This window comes from Vidua macroura, chromosome 8 (genome assembly GCF_024509145.1).
Source record: "Vidua macroura isolate BioBank_ID:100142 chromosome 8, ASM2450914v1, whole genome shotgun sequence".
Lineage (NCBI taxonomy): Eukaryota > Metazoa > Chordata > Aves > Passeriformes > Viduidae > Vidua > Vidua macroura.
The window spans coordinates 18979173-18991204 of NC_071578.1; the positions used below are offsets into that span (position 1 = coordinate 18979173).

The window sequence follows — 12032 nt, forward strand, 5'->3', positions numbered from 1 at the left end:
TTTCAAAGCAGAGAGCTTCAGGGATGGTGCTTACAGGGTAAACAGGAAGCAAAACAGCAACAGAAGGGCAGGTGGGAAGGCAGCATAAACAGCCAGTCTCTGCACAAGTACTGGGTAGCAGTAGCTATGCGTGCTGGAGAGAACTAATGTCAAATGTATCTGAGAGATATGTGGAAAATCTGTGCTTATTTCTCAGCAGTAGAAGTGGCCTGAGTTAAAAGAGAGCAAAGGGCTGGATGGCAGAGGGTACCATAACTGAATCCAAAATACCAGAATCTAAGAAATGCCAGGCTTGTTAAGTGATCTCAGAAAGCTGGGACTTCCCTTATACACTCATTAAGCAAATGTATGCCACCTGGGCTACCTGTGTGATAACCCCACTCTGATGCTGCACCAGCGTTACCTTTGAAAATCAGCTTTGCATGTCCCTGCTGGGGGACAGCTGTTAGGCCAGGCTGTTTGCAACTGCTCCAGACCAAAGGCTCTTCAAGACTCCAAACTGGGTGTTTGCTTCTGCGAGCAGCAGAAATACAAAAGGCTTCTTTTCCTTGAATGCATGTGGTGTGTCCCTAACACCCACAACCTTCAGAAACCCTGGGCCCTTCTCAGCCCTTCAAATTTTCACCATTCAAACAATCTCTTCAAGCCTTTGCTTCCTCCAAAGTCCTCCAACCTTGGGTCATGTAATACAGTCCTTCATATTTCAAAGTTTCATGTGTGCTGACTGGCAGGGTTGGACATACATACTAGCTAGCTGACAGAAAAAAAAAATCTGAATTTCTTTCTTTTGTAAGAAAGAAGTTTGATTCCCCCATCTTTATCTCAGTACTGTTTCAATTCAGGCCTTCTTACCTCCTTAAAAGATTAAATGAAATCAGCCAACATATTCCTAAATTATTAACTAATGATAAGAACTGACAATTCAAGGGTATAAATTTCCACACAGGTCCAATCCTTATCCTAGTTCAAGCTGCATGGTTTCAGTGGTGCAACATTTATTTCCAATGGGAGACAATGTCATCAAGGGCTCTGTTTACTCTGTTTACATACTTCCAACTCTTGATGTCAAGTACAAAATCTCAAACATTGCTGAGATTCCTCAAGAGAACCTGAGTCTGGGGGCCTTCTTGTGTCGGATGTAGATGAACAGTCACAAATGATGCAGGTGATCTCAGAAGATCAGTGCTCTCACCCTGCAGCCTTAAGGAGTGCATAAAACCTGAGGTCTCACCACACCAGGATGGATGCCACCCATAGCAGCAGAGCCCAAAATCTGGTTTGCCCCACACGGTTCTCAACTGCCCCCTCTGTGGGTGGCCATGCAGACTGAGGAAGTTCCATGCAGCCAGAGGTAACAAGCCTATGAAAAAAAGCATCACAAAACACAAGCTTTTATTTCACTGTTCTGTAATTTCTCAGTGCATCAAACCGCAGCAATAGAAACAACACAGCAGCAACAAGGAGGCACTTTGACCTGGAAAGAAGTCAATGAGACATGTCCTCTTCCTCCCTTCTCTGATTCTCCTCCCTCCTAAGTCTCATGGTAGACTAGGTTGATTCGTGTATGTCACTGAACCGCAGGCCCACGATAACATTATCACTCAAGCAGCAAGAAGAGCAAATAGGAGCTGGCTGCATCCAAATCTTGGGAATAAGCTTTGCTCTCAGTTATGGATCAATGGTTATGCTGCCTGGTTAGTAAGAAGGATGTTGAGAGAGAAGGCAAGGAGGGAGGAAGAGAGGGAAATAAACACACACAAAGATGTGCCCTAAGATCCCATTTGCCTTCCCAGACTTCTTCCTCAGGACAGATATGCTTCATCCATCTACTTCCAGAGGAATTGCCACAGTGATGACAAGTCTCAGCACAATCCATATCTTCAAGTCCTGACAGGATCACCTCCTGCAGCATATTCCTTCCACCATAGTGCCAATGGGCCTTTAAGAACCACCTCTGCATGTATCTGTAACTGTAGGTAGTATGAATGCACCATACCTGTAGCAATGAGCTGTCTCTCTCTGCTCAAGTCTGGGCTGGTCAGGGTAGCTCAAGGGAAATCTTTAAGGGACTTAAACAAGTCTGCTCTTAAAATCCCTAGACCATCTGAAAAACCTGAAGTAGGAAGCCTTTAGATAATACCAGTAGGTAAAAGTCCAGCTGTGCTAAAGTAAAAGAAGTGAAAAAGGCCAAGAACCAGAAGGGGCAGCTTTTAGCCCCAAGACAGGATGTGACTGGCTCTGGGGAGAAGCACACAGAGCACAACCTGCCAACATTCCTGAATGGGAGAGTCCCAGGAACTGGAAAGGGATATCATCCCTGGATCTGAAACATTATGGGCTTGAGCCGGCAGATGATGGGGGAAAAGATATAAAGGAAGGTGGATAGAGGGTAAACAGGAGACTTGACTTCTAAAAACAAGAGAGCTGGGTGAAGAAGAAAGAAAACCAAAGCTGGCCCAGAGTAGACTAGTAGTTAGCCCCAGCTGTAGCAGGATATGGGTACAGAGAGGTGAAAGGGTGAGTCAAGGATGAGAATGAAGAGAAAGAAGGAGCCAGGAGAGATCCTTGCTGCAGCCCAGCAGAGTGACACACCAGCCTAGGTTCCCAAGGCAGCCCAGCTACCACCAGGAAGTTTACTCTGCAGCAGGGAATAGAGCTTGAGGCTCTTCTGTGGTGGTGCTGCAGGTACCAGCCCTGTTTGTTTCCTGAAAAATAAAAAGCAACGTCAGCCTAGAAGGGAAAAATTTCCCCTTTGTGCTGGGGATATAGGGAAGAAGAAAGACCTCTGTGCAACCTGGACAGCCTGAAATTGAGATCCCTAGGCTGAAAAGTGGCCTCAGAATAGTAAGAAAGAAGAGAGAAAGAACAGTCTCCAGAAGATGCAGGCACCAGTGGGCTGTCTGGAAGTGGATGGGGCCAGGCGTGCTGGCTTAGCACAGTTCCAGGCACTGGCACAGACCTATTTCTCCAGAGTCAGAAGGAGAGTCCACAACCTGCAGCACGTCAACAGGTGAGGCAGTCCACCAGCTCCTGGTGTGCACTGTTCCAGCTGCTCCACACTTTACACATTCAGCTTGCCTGCTATGGTCATGAGGACCTTCAGGATGGGCATGAAACCAGACACCTCACTGAAACTGCTGCTGCTCACAACTTGGGTGTGAACCAGGAGACCCTGTGGGTAGTTCTTAGCCTCAATGCATCGGGCAATTTCGTGGAGACCCATGAGGATGGTTGGAGAGAGCTGTGAAGAGGGAGAAGAAATGAGTCAGCATATTCTGTGATATAACACAGGTCTCTCTCCCTCCACACCCTTCATTACTGTTCTCCACTTTATCTACACCAAACAGAACCTACACAGTCAAGCACTGGCAGGAAGGATAGCTGCTTCTCCCCTTGCTTTCCCAGACTACAACTGCCAGCTGGCATCAGCAACTGGCATCACCAACTTCCGAGTTTTCTAAGCTAGTTACACTATGTTCACACTTAACCAATCCCAACTGCCCCTTCTCACCCAGGACCTATGTGCCAGTATACTTCTTGAAGGGTAAAAGCACCTTTCAGATACCTCCTCAACTTTTCCTTACACTATGTCTGGGCCAAAGTTAAGAAAGAAGATACAAGGCAGGCTGGATTAATGGTCATTACAAGGTTTGGCACTTCCCTTGTCTTCCATGAGAATATGTGCCAGTTACACTGGTACAGACACCAAGACCCTCAACCCAGTGCCAGGGTGGGCTCAGGGACCCAGCAGGACCACAAGGAATGGTGGCATCTACTCACCGCCTGCTCGCGCAGCTTCTCATACAAACACTCTAGCCGTTGCAACACGTCCTCCAGCTTCCTTCGCGTTTTCTGAAGCAAAATAGGTCTTGCTTGTTCAAAGCCACCTCTCCAGAGCCAAAGTGCTCGCACTCAGTCCCTCCCATCCTCTGTCTTTCCACAGCACCTTACCATTCAGCTGCATCTCAGCCTCTGACAGCCAGGGTCTGTGATACAAGCCATCCATGCCCTCACTCTGCGCATATACATACACGTACATCTATACACATTCTTTCCCCAGCACAGAAAGATGGACTGCCCCTTTTCCCATCTCCCAGCCCAGGCATTCCTCCCTTCTGCCAGTACTTGCAGACCATAGACTGACAAGTTTCAAAGTGTGAGAAACATCTGCTAGTTGACCCATGGGGTGTTCAGACAGCCTCACCCTGACCGGCCCAAAAAAGAGCATCTTCCTGGTCTCCTTAGTGAAAAGAGGGAATATCCTTCCCACTCTAGGTAACCACCAAGGAAAGCGTGTGAAGTGAGTACTGAAGCTCTGATAAGACTGACCTCATTAACCCCATCTTGAATAATCCACTCACAGGTAACTTATTCCATGAACACAAATGCCTGGCTCTGGGCACTGCTGGAATAGGCTGGAAGCCACAGGAGTTCAGGTGCCTTGCACTGCTGTACAGAGACAGCTATTCAACCACCACCTGAGTTAAGTGCTTAAGCCCAAACCAACAGGCCTTTCTGTCCATAGAGAGAACCTTAGATTATGCCCCCAGAAATTGCTATGCTGCACCCTCAGAAAGAACAGAGCAAACACACTGAAGATGCTGCTGTAATTGCCCGACTCTGGCATAGCAGTCTGGGCTCAGTGTTCATCCTAACACCTATCAAGCAGTTATTCTGGAAGGCTTCTTAGAGGCCCCAAGCACTCAGAAAACTTAGCAACCTAACACAATGTGCAAACACTGCTTTTCTGCTTCCAGACGGTCTGGTCTGACACATTCATCCAATGTGATGTGCCAAAAGCCTTTCAGGAACCAGGGTGGAGAAATTACATTTACTTGGACATAAAGATTGTTTGGCTTTCTCTTCCACCTGACATATCTCAGCCTTTCCCTCTAAGGTCTAAAGATATCTGGTAATACCAGCTCTGCAGGAACTATCTGCAGATCAAGCCAGTGAAACTGAATTAGCTGAGTAAATTCTTCTGCTTTCCTTAAAAGAAAGAGCCAGGAGGACAGAATCATTGCTACAAGAAGGCAATGAGAAGCAGGGGTTAAAAGTTAGAGAATGCATCTCAGATCCCAAAGATGAACAAGCCTGCAGCCTAAAGGAAAGAGGCAAATGGAGATTAACTTGGTTATAGGGACAAGACTTTTCCTTTCTTTACCCAACCAAAAGAAGGAAACATCAGTCAAACATCTGTAAGGGACAAGAAGTCCAAGATCAGAGAAGGGAGGACTTACTGGATCAGTGGCAACAGCCGAGCAGCGTTGCACCAACCCTTCAAACGTGGCCTTCAAAGCCTGGTGCTCAGGGGGCAGCTCCTTCCTCTCAATGCTTTCCCCAGGTAGCTGGTGATACTGACAGAAAAAAAATGCAGCTTCATGAATGCAACAGAAGCATGAAAGGCCAGAGCAGGTAGATTCCCCTCCTCAAACTAGAGAACAGAAAGAATTTCACCCCTTCACAAACTCAGAGAATATCTGGAAGCACAGAGTTAGGTTATCTTCAGACTGTGATACAGCTCCAGGCCTCTGTGGATTCTCAACTCCCAGCAGGCTGACAGCCTGCCTGGTCTCCCTTGCTCTCTCCCACCCATACCCAGGTGTCATTTTTCCAACCTGGCAACTCCTCTAATGCTCAGCAGAGATGCCTTGTAGGGGCTAGGGAGCAGCATAAGCCCTCTGAAGCTGCCAAGTAGTAAGAACCTCAAAAGCTGAGTTGTTTTTCTACTTGACAAGATGCTGGTGGATGGGGAATGCCCCACTTTCCCTGGTACCTGTAGACTGCCTTCCTTGGGTGCTCCTGGGGGTGACTGGCCAGATTCTTGCAACCTGGATAGCTGAGGATGGATCCCTTGGGGTTCAGCAGCCATGCCCATTACTGGAGCTGTGATGGGGGCCAGAGGAGTAAATTTCTCAGGCAACTGTCAGCAAACAAAGGAAAGAAAAAAAAAATCAAGAAAATCAAGTCCAAGGAAGAAGGGTTGGTTGCTTTTCCACAGAAAAATTCAACATCCTTTCTAACTTGAAGAATCTTCAGTTCTTAAGATGATGAAAGAACACATCCCTGTTCTTTCAGCCCCCTGACTCAGAGAATAGGGCCCTTCCTCTTCCATCCTAGATGAACAGTCAAAGCAACAGCAAGAAAACCCCTCTGGAATTGTTCAATCAAACAGATCCGTTACCCCGAGAGCACTGGTCCTCAGAAAGCCGCCTGGTCTCTGCAACGGCACGAGTCCTGAATGTAGAGATTAGCAGCAGTAAAGTGTCCAACTGAGCAAGTATTGGGGAAAATCCCACGACATGGGGGGAGATTCCTCTTGCAAACACTTCATCATGCCCCTGCTAAGCCAGAGAGTCATGACAGATTCTCTCCAACAGGGATAGATCAAAAGGAGATGGCTTTAACAAGAGGCTAATCCTGTTGTAGTGAGCACAGCCTGAAGCAGGTTCCCAGCTATGCTGCCAGAAAAAAGGGCGAGAAGTCTGTTCCAAGCTAAAGAAGAGGGGTGGGGGGTGGGAAGGATGCCAAAGAAGCTTCTCATCACACCTGCCAGCAGGCACCAGTGATAGAAATGGGGTACTGAGACCATTTGTTGCAGAAGAGCTCAGCTCACAGGCCCTCCAGTGCAATCAAGGCAGAGAGCTGCAGGACCAACACAGCAGGCAGCTCACAGCTACACCTGTCCTAACGTCTCTCAGCACCAGTGCCTTATCATTTGGTATCAGCATCTGAGGAAAATCACTGTTGGTCTCACTGTTCTGAGGGAAAATGCTGCCCCTAGCTGTCAGGTGTGAAAAGAATGTGACTTCCTCAGCCACTATCAAAAAAATTGTGTAGGCAAGGGGATAAGATTAAATCTATATTTTTAACAACAAATTATTGTAGGCAGCCTGGGAAGTACTGACAGAGGATGCAACATTAGAGCTGATAACCGTATTACAAAACAGCCACCCTGCAGGCAAAGAGTCAAGATTACTTAGACTCCAGTCCTAGCCATGCATGCAGTGCAGATGTAGACAGAGCAACAGGGATAGAGACCTGCGAAGTTTGACAGCGAGCATTTATAGGAATGTATCTGTCACATGGAACTCCCTGGCTAAAAGACAACCAACACATATTGTAGCTGAAAACATACCTTTTTCTTTTGAAGGCCTCCTCTTCCAGTAGAGGGATCACTCCAAGATTCCTGAGCTGCCAGGACAGAGGACAAAACACAAACCCCAGACTGTGAGAAGCTGGCTACAGCAACAATTCATGCACGGTTTAGAACTTTCTTCAGGAGAAGGCCCTTGTCATTGCACCTTTAGACTGTTTCAGCTGAGGAATTTCAAACCCAGCTCACAGGCCCATGAGATGCTCTTGCATCCCCTTCCCTTTCTTAATTTCATTCTTAGTATCCTAGTGTGTGCACAGCCTTAATGAGGTGATGTCTGATCAGACTGAACTGGCACACATCCACTTCCACACAGGTAACTTTTTTTTTAGCTACCTGAAGCTTCCTAGATTCTGTATAAGCTGCAGAAGTCAGCCTCAGAGTCAGGCCTGAACCTTGGTGGGGACCTGCATAAGTGTGCACCTCACATTTCAGGAAGTTCTTGGGGTTCCTCAGAGAATCTGGCACTGTGGTAGCACAGCAAGAGCTATGATACAGGTGAGAGGGCTTCTCATGCTCATGGTGGCAGTCCAAAGTAATACAGGCTGTTCTGATAAAGGCAGAGAGATTTAGGGGTGGGTTCCCTTCCAAAATCATGTTCAGAACCAAAGCTTAGCAAAATTTGCTGACTGCCAAATAGAAGGGAATAGACTTAACCAGTAAATGCTTTGGGAGCAGAGGGGTGTCTCAGCAGACGCTTCTGTGGTACTCCAACCTCACTCCAGGTAATTTAAAATCCATCAGACAACATGACATCAAAAGACTTGAGTCCACTCTTCATTCTGCAAAGGTCAAATTGCAACTACCTTGTCTGCTGCTGTCCTGTAAAGGTGCCTGCATCTTTAGACAAAACCCCAGTATTAATAACCTCAAGCCCATGAAACAGGAATAATCTGTGAGAAAACAGAGGAATTCTAAGGGGGCAATATCAGAATTGCTGGAGCTCAGAGCCACACTTAATGAGCTATTGATCCTGAACTAAGCTTTAAAAATCACAGGGGGAAAGATGGAAAAGGTGCTTCATTATTTTAATTACCTTTATTATTACAATTCTGGCAGCCTCTTTTTGCCCTCCCTTTTCCCATGATTTCAAGACTCGCTCTCTGATGAGTTTGGGTCAGAAGTTTAATTAAGTTGGCACCTATTTCTAGCTTGGGGATTCTGTGCCCTAGAACTCAGCTGGCCCCCACTGAGTCTGTGGCCCAGCAGTCCTTGGCACTATTCCAACCCAGTGGCACTCTGTATCCTCACTGGAAACAGCTATTTAAATTATACCCTTTAAGCCAGGCACTTAATCATCAGACATGAGAGACAACAGATCCTGGTGCATTTTGCTTGGCTGAAACGCTATCTTCCCTATGCTACTTGTGAAATAGGATTTCTCACCATCCCTGAAAGGAGTGCCCCATGGCAGCAGTCTCCAGCAATGCCTGTCCTAGAAAAAACAAGACCATCAGAGGCTGGAATCAGGGATTATCCTGGCCAGAAAGGAGATGAGCACACATGTTGCTGTCCTTCTCCCTGTCCCTGACACTCTCAGGATCTTGGGATTTCTGCAAGTGGAGGTGTCTGTTCATTGTGTTAGCAATAATGTTCATGAGCTGTAGATACTATGTTCAGGAATTTCCAAAACAAGCAATTTTGGCCAGTCAGATTGAGTGATTTTACAGTCCCTTTTCAGATTAAGAAAAATACAAATCAAAAGCAGAACAATAATAGCAGGCAAGAAAGCACTCTCAAGGAAGCCAGTTTGTATTACTGAATCAAGCATGCCATACATTGCCACTAAAACTGGGGGCAAATGCTGCCAAGGAGAAGGGAATTGCTCAGTAGTGAATTCCTGAAGGGCATCTTGAGCCTAAAGAAGAGCTTGAAATCCTTGCCGTGGAATCAACTTCTCAGGGAGAAACTGAGGTATTTTGTTTCTCTGCTGAAGGGACAACTCCCACTCCACACAGCCAGACTGCTTGGGGATGTAAATGCCTATAAATAGTTGGATTTCCTAAATAAAGCTGTGAGATTTGTGCCTGGTAGATGGTTGTGCCAAAGAGCAGCAATCAGAACAGTGACAGACCACAAAGACCTTGAGCCTTACCCCACTGACAATGTAGAATATGACTACTTTCCAACACCAATGAATCCCAAGGAGAGAAATCAGTACAAAGTATCAGTCAGAAAACCCCCTGGGTCCAAATTTTCTCCCACAGTCAAACTAAGATTCAAAGCCAAACCTCAGCCTTTAACTAAAGCCAAAAGGGATTTCCAGTTCCCCTTGGAAGAGAGCTGCCAAATTCTGCTTGGGAAGCTCTACTCTACCACTGGGTAGTCTGCTGGGACTCCACCTCTTCCAAACCACAGGAGGAAAGCACAAGGCTGGGAGAGTGACAGGGAGAGATGAATTACAGCTACTGGCCTGTTCCTTACCTAGAGAACCAAGACAGGAAAACTGTCTGCTTCCCTGTCCTGCTGGCCCAGCAACTGCCTGAAAAGACAGAGACTGAAAATGGTCTAATACCTCTAGAACTGGAGGGAAATACAGAAGGAAGATGTGGGAGACCCTATTTTCTGTACCCAAACTCATGAGTAATAGCATAGTACTTTCATTTCACTTCCAGTATCCCCAGCTGTCACTTACTAGTCCTCAGGACAGGTATGTTCCCTACCCCACCTGTATAGCTCCCCAGGCATGCAAGGGAACAGCAAACAGCAGTGAGCACGCATGCATGCACACACAACAAAACATGCATTTCACTGGAAGCAGCAACACTGCCTGCCCCACAGGTCTGGAGGTTTCTCTGGGTACTACCTGCATGATCCGTGTGGGGATCTAGCCAAGGGAAGAAACCTGAAAATCAAGGCAGGGTGGAAAAGGCATAATCACCAACAGCTTCAATTCAGAGAGTAATTTCACTGGATTACTATGCCAAAAAGCTTTTCAGGAAGGAGTTTGTCCAGCTGTAGCTTAGAGCCTTTGGTGTGTAGTCCCCACAGACTTCACACAGTGGGATTTGCTATCCTTGGATAAACACAGGTCAGCAAAGGATTTCAGGTGAAGGCAAACATCATAGCTTCAGTTCCTTCACTCTCAGCATACGTGTGGCTTGGAGAAGCATCTGCTCAAAAATCTATGGATTATCAGCCTTGTTGTTAGGGATCTCCACAGCCTGGCTAAGCCTGTCCCTTGAGACAGCAAACAGAGAATTAATAAACACCAGATATTCTGGGAAATAGAAGGAATGCCCATCCATGGAGAACTAGGTCCAATAACACACTTTCTATTCATCATGCTAGCAAGGACTTCACACAATAGACTGGATTCAAACTATAGACCCAGAGGGGTCTGAAACACTGCAGCAAGGAATCCAGAAGTGATTCCCCAACAAGCCCTTTATGACAACAGGAAGAAAACGGTAGCACTAGAGCACAGCAGACAGAGGAATTTAATCCTGAAGCTAAATAAAGGGTATCTCAAGGACAGGGAAGCTCTCCCACCATTTCAAATACACTTCTCATGTAAGTTGCATAAGCAAGGGTGAGATGAGCAAACCTTCCATCAGGCGTTCCATGGGAACCACCAGCCTTTCCACCAGAGCAGATGCCTTTGGAGGAGATGACTATTCAGGGTGCTCTGAGGACCTGAAGAGACATCATCTTGCAAACACAACCTGGGAGACAGAGCAACTGAGCGAGCTGAAAGAAACTGTCACCATTGTTGTGTTTCACCACCACAGCAAGACTCAGCACTCTCTGCCTGTAATGTTTGCCTCAACATCACATCCAGCCTTAATGGAGACAGAGCAGACCTCAGAAGATCCATGTCCATTACACACTGGAAACCCCACCTGGGCTTGTCCTGGACACACAAGTCACACAAGCAGTACTTACCTGTGGGAGGAGGAGGAATGGCTGCTGGCAGTGGTTTAGTAGATGGAGCTCCAGGACCTCCCTGAGGATAACCCATGTTCATGGGGCAGCTGAAAGGTGCTGAAGAGAAGTCTAGAGGAGACTGGCTTGCCACAGGGAGAGGACAGGCTGCAGTAAGCTGAGATGATGGGACTGAAGCTGGAGTGAAGAGGGCAGGTCTGGGTGCTGGAACACCAGGAGATGTCATGGGCATCAACTGTCCTGGCAGAGGGGACTGGCTGGAGAAAGGAGCAGGACCAACAGGTCTGACTCCCACTGGTCCAAATGGCTGAGACTGTGACACAGCTACAGACAACAAAGAGAGTGTATCAGCATCACTTGTTTCATGTGCCAACTACTCGTGACACTATCCTTCTTGGTAGTAAGTAACTTCCCTTCTTCAAGCCATACCCTTTAATATCCGTGCCCCCCTAGCCCAGGCTACATCAGTGAAACTGCCACCAAGCCAGCTGTGGCTTTTCCACCTTAATATATGCTTAGTATCAGCACACATGCAGCAACAGTTACTACAACTAGATCTGTCAGAAGCACTGAGAAGCCTCTTAGACAGCTGACTTGTTCTTTGTCAGTACAATAGGCCTGTGAGGAAAAAACTAGAGCAACCACCCACATTGAAGGCTTTAGTCTCAGAGAACCTAGAAATGGACAAAACTATCTGACAATGCTTACCTGGCCCTGAGACAGTTGCTGGATTCAAGCCCAAGTTGTACTGTGGATATGGGTGCCCTCTGGAATAGACACTTGTTTGTGGACCCGTGCTGGCCTGGGGAGGGGCAACGTGGTGAGGTGTCACAGACATCGTTGGCACTGGCTGAGGCGTGAAGAGGGAAGGCACTGAAGGCTGAGATGGGGCTGAAGGGGCAAATGATGACGGAAAGTTGGGCTGCAATTAAAAAACAAAGAACTTGCAAATGGCCGACAGAATCATATGCATACACAATACTAGCAGATG

The 12032-nt window shown here is 47.0% G+C and overlaps 1 protein-coding gene across 4 annotated transcripts in view; it reads right to left on the reverse strand.

The window, feature by feature from the left end:
- Positions 1 to 1375: 1375 nt before the first annotated feature.
- Positions 1376 to 12032, reverse strand: part of SEC31B (SEC31 homolog B, COPII coat complex component) — a 37106-nt gene continuing 26449 nt past the window's right edge. For 3 of the 4 annotated variants that reach the window (XM_053983326.1, XM_053983325.1, XM_053983323.1), the window contains exons 20-27: positions 11750 to 11963; positions 11042 to 11365; positions 9963 to 10001; positions 7139 to 7194; positions 5777 to 5923; positions 5241 to 5357; positions 3781 to 3852; positions 1376 to 3241 (exon numbers count right to left, since the gene is read on the reverse strand). In XM_053983326.1, coding sequence (XP_053839301.1) covers positions 3062 to 3241; positions 3781 to 3852; positions 5241 to 5357; positions 5777 to 5923; positions 7139 to 7194; positions 9963 to 10001; positions 11042 to 11365; positions 11750 to 11963 — 1149 coding nt within the window. In that variant the 3' untranslated portion in view covers positions 1376 to 3061. The remainder of the gene's footprint in view (positions 3242 to 3780; positions 3853 to 5240; positions 5358 to 5776; positions 5924 to 7138; positions 7195 to 9962; positions 10002 to 11041; positions 11366 to 11749; positions 11964 to 12032) is intronic. The other variant, XM_053983327.1, reaches the window with a different exon arrangement.